Below are 6,932 nucleotides of genomic sequence, written 5' to 3' on the forward strand. Positions count from 1 at the left end.
ACAAGGTGGTGGGATATAAAATTAATGTGCAAAAATCAGTATTGTTTCTATAGGCAAGCAATGACCTAGCTGTGGAGTCAGTTAAGGAAAAAATTCCATTCAAAATAGCAACTAAAAGAATCAGGTACTTAGGAATGAACTTATCTAGGGGCGCAAAGTACTTGTACACAGAAAACTACGTAACATTGCTAAAAGAACTCAAAGGAGATCTAAATAGGTGGAAAAACAATACTTGCTCATGGATAGGAAGGCTAAATATAGTTAGATGTCAGTTGTACCCAAATTCATCTACAGATTCAACACAATACCAATCAAAATTCCAACAACCTACTTTGAAGACTCAGAAAAACTAATTACCAAATTCGTCTGGAAGGGAAAGAGTCCCTGAATAGCTAAAAGCATCCTAAAAAAGAAGAATGAAGTGGGAGGATTAACACTCCCTGACTTTAAAAACTATTATAAAGCCACAGTGTTCAAAACAGCATGGTCCTGGTACAAAGATAGAAGCATTGACCAATAGAATCAGTTTGACGGTGCAGAAATACACCACCAAATCTATGTATGACAAAACCCCCAAATCCTCTGAGCTGGGACAAAATAGTCTTTTCAATAATTGGGCATGGAAGGGCTTCATATCAATAGCCAAAAGAATGAAAGAGGACCTCTATCTTACACACTACACAAAAATTAACTCAAAGTGGATCAAACACCTAAATATAAGAACCAGCACCATAAAGCTTCTAGAAGAAAATGTATGGAAACATCTTCAAGACCTAATGATAGGAGGTAGCTTCCTAAACCTTACATCCAAAGCACAGGCAACAACGTATCATAACCTGCCAAACCCCAACCAGGACCATTCCAGCCAATCCTAAAGAACACCTAGGGCAATATATAAGAAACAAGTGTTCCATGCACTAGAGTAACTTTCCAGAAACCTACAACCTCCAGATGGGTCCCTGGTCCAGATATGTCCTGAAACCTAGTGGGCTCAACCTCTCAGAATATCAGATTGTTTCATCTACTCCATATTAGTGACAGACCCTTCCAATATTAGAAAAGTCAGACTGGCCATAGCCCAAACACCCCTATAGAGATGGGTAGAAAGATCAAAGGTGAGGTGGAGTTATACAGTGAAGATAGGATTTAACAAATGAATATGAATGTTGAATCATTAAATTGATACCTCTTTTATCTCCAGTATCTTAGAGCAGCTAGAAGTAAAAAACTGAAATTGTGGAATTGTAACCCATGTCAAACTGAAATATATTCTACAACTAATTGTGGTGCTGTGCATTGAAATTTAATGGTTCTCTGTATATATGTTATTTTTCACAAAAACAAAACAAGGAAGAAATTCAATTGTGATGATTAAAAAATATTTAAGCCTTTTTGCCTCCTATATTCTGTAGCAGTTAGAAGGAAAATTTTGAGGATCATATGGTAGCTCATGACAAACTCTGGGGTCTGTCCTGTAACTATTTGTTGAAGAGTGCTTTGAAAACTATTGCTTTTTATTTCTTTGTTTTGTATATATGTTATACTATACAATAAAAAAGTTAAAACAGAAAGAAAATAAAGCAAGCATTCCTTTTCCCAAAAACTATAAACCTGGTTTAAAAAATAGTGCCATTTCAATTCTTACTATGATTTTTATCATAAAATAATCAATTTGGGGAGCAGTGGTGATCAAAATACAATGTGAAAAACAAAAGAAAAGTACTGGAAATAGTGGAATGATAACCCATAACCAACTCTGAAATCTGTTGTGTATCTACTTATTGAAATATGATTTGAAAATCATTGTTTTCTTTTCATTGAATATATGTTATATTTAACATTAAAACTTTTACAAAATCTTGTAAATATTTTGACATTGATTATGTGTTTAAAAGATAATATTTTGGATTTGGTCAGTTAAATAAGATATAAAAATTTTAAAAAATCAATAGGCCGTAGATCTGAGGGTCTATTTCTAATTCAGTTTCATTGATCAAAATATCTATTGTTGTACCAGTACCATGCTGTTTTGTCCACTGTGGTCTGTATATTCAGATTCTCATGTGTCTGTGAGTGTATCTGAAGGGCAGATGGCAATTCACATTGACATTGATCTTACTGGAACTCCAAACATTTTGAGCTTTATAGACACAATCTACTTCCACAATGCTGTCATTTTGAGCATCATACTCAGGACATTAGTAAAGAAGACCCTGTGTGAACTCAAATTTCTGTGATATTTTAGGAGTTAATAACATTCAAAGATGTCACTGTAGACTTCACTCAGAAAGAGTGGGTCATGCTTGGCCCATCCCAGAGAAAGCTGTTCAGAGAAGTGATGCTAGAGAATATCAATCATCTGGTCTCAATGGGTGAGTCTCTCAGAATTTATCTATCATTTATATCTATCTATCTACTACATACCTGTGTATCTATCATATATTCTATTTATTTATCTAGGTCAATGCCACATTTTTGTATAAATTTTTTAATTCCTTATATTTTTACATTTCATACTGTTAATGCATTTCAGTTACTTTATAACATAAACAACTGCCTAAATGAAATGTTCCCTTACTTTTTACTTACATCTATCTGATCCACATAGAAGTTAATCTTCCTGACCACAAGTAAATATCTTTCTTGAATCTCAATCTCCAACATATAGAGCTGTCCTGGGGAGTCAATGAATAATATTTGAATGGATTAATAAGTGCTGGAACACTTTGAAATAGTTATACTGCTCTGAGGATGATGCTGAGGCTTCAGAACACAATAGTAACCATATCATATATATCCTTTTTCATATAGAATTTAGGTCATTTTGGTGAAAATTATGTTTATTGTATTATTTTTGAATAGAATAACCACTGTAGAACTATAGAATTTCTCCCCATTTAGAATATGGAGATTTCTGCAGTCTCTTTTTGATATTGTACTTGGGCAGCAACAACCAGTGGTTCCCACTATAAAGGGCCCAGTGTCAAACATTATCCATTTGCTAGTGAAATATTGTCGATGTTCTCTGTTCAAGTGCCTTTGAACTTGCGCATGGCCAACAAAAACCATAGGTGCCCACCGTAATGGGAACACAGACAAGAATTACTCTGTCCTAGTGAAATATTGCCAATGTTCTATGTTCAAATTACTTTTGCCTTGGTAACCTTCAATGCTAATTTTTTTTGGTAGCCTGCCATGGACTTGATAATGCACAGTTATTTATACTTACCTCAAAATTTAGGTATCTTTTTCCCACAAGCAGGATATCAGGTCTGTAAATCAGATGTGCTTTCCCAGTTGGCACAAGAAGAGGAAGTGTGGAGAGAAGGAAAAGGATCTCCCCCAAACCAGATTCAAGGTGAGCTCTAGGAATCTGTGCATCAGTATGAGAAGGCCTCATCAGTTATTGAGTAGGTCCTTGAAAATAAACACTTCAGATTTCCTTAAATGAGTTCTGGTTTCTGAAATGCATGCAAAGATATTGGTGGGGGGGTCTTCATATATTGTCATTATTCCATATGCTTATCAAGCTCTATTCAAATGTCTTTGACTTTGGAGAAGAGATATTTGTAAAATATTGTAATTCAGCTTCATATAATGAATCTTGTCCTTGTCCAACTTTTGGAAGATTTTCCCTCTTTTTATCTCCCTGACATCCTAACTTCTTTTCATTTTTCTCATATTTCAATCCTGAAAATCTGTTCTGATTGTTAATGTTTAATAATATTTTCTTCTGTGTAAAGTATTCCTTAACCTGATATTTTTTCCCAGCCAGGTGTCATTGTTTGAAACATATTGACAGGGTATTTGAGACTTTGAAACTTTTTTCTTCCCCTAATGGTTCTCTACCAATTTATTATATTTTTTTACAATAATTACAGTTGGGAAAAGATCCTTTAAAAAACAAGAAATGACATTCATGGAATCTACCTGCAGGGAAGACACTTCTAACATCATATCATTGGTAAGTTTCATTGGTGTGAATCCTAATTTTCCCAATAAATACCTGTGGATGGAATGAATTAGGAATTGAGTTATATTCACCTAGCTGTAATTAACATTGATTTTAAATGCTAGTCATAAAAATTGTGATATTTTAAATTTAAGGAAATATAAAATTAACCACTGATCTCCAACCTGTCTTCTTATAAAGATAGTTGCATAAACAGGGGTCACATGCATAAACTTTGAAATATCATGAAATTCCAAATTGATCAGATAGCTCTGCAGTTCAGATGCTATAATAGGGAAAATCTCCATTCATGAAGGAAAATAATGTGTATATGAAATTAACATGTGAGAATTTTAACTGGAGACTATCACTGAATGATTAATCTATAATTCATATGTAGGGGAATGAAGAAATTAATAAATGTGGATAAATGTTTTACTGTCTCTCATCTAATTCCCACAGCAGATATCTCACATTAAAAAGAATTCCATTAAATCTAATTATTTGCAAGAAGATTTCACTCACAGGTCCACAGTGAGCCAACAGGTATTAATTCAAATGAGGAAGAAACCATATTTCTGCAAAACACTTGGGAAAGTCCTCAGTGAGCAGTTATTTTTTAATCGCACTATAAGTAAACCACATGAATATCATGAAAGTCCTGAAGCCTTTATTAAAAACTCTGAAAACAGGCAATACATTGGAAATCACATTGGAGAGAAACCCCATAAAGATCACCTCTGTGGAAAAGCCTTCAGTGAATATGCTCATCATTGCCAGCATGAGAGAAATCACACAGGAGAGGTACACTTTGAATGTCTTCTATGTGGGAAAGCCTTCAGTCAATCTGCTTATCTTCACCAACATGAGAGAACTCACACAGGAGAAAAACTACATAGATATTATCTGGGTGATAAAGCCTTTAATCATTGCTTTTCCCTTAAAGCACATGACAGAGTGCACACAGTACAGAAACCCTATGAATGTCATCTATGTGGAAAATACTTCCATCAATCTTCTCATCTTCACCAACATGAGAGAACTCATACAGGAGAGAAACCCCATGAATGTCATCTATGTGGGAAGGCCTTCAGTCAGTACTCATCACTTAAACAACATGAGAGAATTCATACTGGAGAGAAACCTCATGAATGTCACCTATGTGGGAAAGCCTTCCGTCAATCTGCACACCTTCGCCAACATGAGAGAACTCACTCAGGAGAGAGGCTCCATGAATATCATCTATGTGGGAAAGCCTTCAGTAATTGCTTTAACCTTAAACAGCATGAGAGAACCCACACGGGAGAGAAACCCTATGAATGTTATCTATGTGGAAAAGCCTTTAGTCAATCCTCTAATCTTAAAAAACATGAGAGAACCCACACAGGAGAGAAACCCCATGAATGTCATCATTGTGGGAAAGTCTTCAGTCATTACTTTTCCCTTAAACAACATAAGAGCTCTCACAGTGGACAGAAACCACATAGACATTATTTTTGCATGGAAGTCTTCAGTAATTGCTCTCCTTTTAGAAACATGAGAAATCACAGGAGAGAAACTCCGTGTCATCTGTTTGGAAAGACTTCCATCAATTTGCTGATTTTTGACAACATGAGAACTCACACTGGATAGAAACTCTATGAATACCATCCATGTGGGGAAGCATTCAATTATTTCTCTTCCCTTAAGTAACTTGAAAGTACTTACACTAGAGAGAAAACCTCTACATGTCATTTATCGTGAGAAATCTTTCACTCATAGTTAACATGAGAGAATGCAGTTAACAGAAGCCATGAGATTACCATATATGTTGGAAAACCTTAATTTTTCTAACCTTAGACAACACAAAATTATTCAAACTTGAGAGATACCCTATGAATGTCATCAATGTGAGTAAGCCTTAAGTCAATATTCTGATCATAGATGAAATGAGAGAACTCACAGTATAAATGTTTTTAATATGTAAGAAATTTCAGCCATAGATTTAACATTTAAACACACTAGAGAACTCACATATTGAAGAAACACTATATTTCTAATAAATATGTTAGGCCTTTTAGTCATCTGTACTATTTTGTTTATTCTAAGGAAATTCATATAGGAGAGAATCCTTCCAAATGTCACTTATGTATCAAAGGCCTTAGTAGATGGTTTGATGATATATCATATGAGATCATAATAATCCAATGGAAGTGGATAGTGTTCATTTGACACACTAAGTAATAAGCTAACTTGGGAAATATGTGATAAATCTGTCTTTATTTATTGTAGTTCTTTAAATAAAATATCAACTCCATGAAACACTAAGTATATATACTGTGCACTATAATTAAGTATAACACAAGAATTGGTGTGCTAAAAGAAACTCAATTTAGGAATAGCTATGATAACATGAATAAGAGGGAAACGTCTTTACTAGAAGGATTAATCCCCTTGGGTGAGATCTAGAAATTTCATGATGGAGAATATATTCAATGTACAATCTTGGGAAATAATTTATTCAGTAATTGGAAACTTGTGGGCATTGGTTGTGTCTCTATGAATGATAGTATTTGATGGTATATGATGGCTGAATTATGAAAATCAATGATAGAAATTCCATAGATTTAGGTTTAAGAGAATGTGTGAAGTGCGTGATTTGGGAGTTTTAAAATAAATGTATATGGTTCTGTGGTTGCCTCTAATGGATCAGTGATAGACAAGTTTTGTATCAGAAATTTATTATCTGAAGGGTAGGAACAAATATTTGGCTTTGTTTCTGATCTTAGTGGAAAAAATACTTCATCTCAGTATTTTTTATCAGTTGATGAGAGGATCATGCACACAGTAGTTCATTGAGACAAGCAAAAGTCCAGATAGTTCACATTTCCCCTCTCCAATGTCCAATTATGGAGTATCAGTCAAAACCCATTAAAATAATTATCATAGCAATCAAAAACATTATAAATTCCAAAATTATAGGGCCCATAGGCTATGCCAT

General features: G+C 34.3%; 1 protein-coding gene across 2 annotated transcripts in view; it reads left to right on the forward strand.

Annotated features, from left to right (window-relative positions):
• Positions 1–6,594, forward strand: part of LOC143677348 (uncharacterized) — a 65,578-nt gene extending 58,984 nt beyond the window's left edge. The window contains exons 3-6 of one of the 2 annotated variants that reach the window (XM_077153212.1): positions 2,246–2,372; positions 3,263–3,358; positions 3,882–3,964; positions 4,415–6,594. In XM_077153212.1, coding sequence (XP_077009327.1) covers positions 2,300–2,372; positions 3,263–3,358; positions 3,882–3,964; positions 4,415–5,584 — 1,422 coding nt within the window. In that variant the 5' untranslated portion in view covers positions 2,246–2,299 and the 3' untranslated portion in view covers positions 5,585–6,594. The remainder of the gene's footprint in view (positions 1–2,245; positions 2,373–3,262; positions 3,359–3,881; positions 3,965–4,414) is intronic. The other variant, XM_077153213.1, reaches the window with a different exon arrangement.
• The last annotated feature ends 338 nt before the right edge of the window (positions 6,595–6,932 follow it).

The sequence above is a fragment of the Tamandua tetradactyla genome, chromosome 3 (assembly GCF_023851605.1).
Source record: "Tamandua tetradactyla isolate mTamTet1 chromosome 3, mTamTet1.pri, whole genome shotgun sequence".
In the NCBI taxonomy this organism is placed as follows: domain Eukaryota; kingdom Metazoa; phylum Chordata; class Mammalia; order Pilosa; family Myrmecophagidae; genus Tamandua; species Tamandua tetradactyla.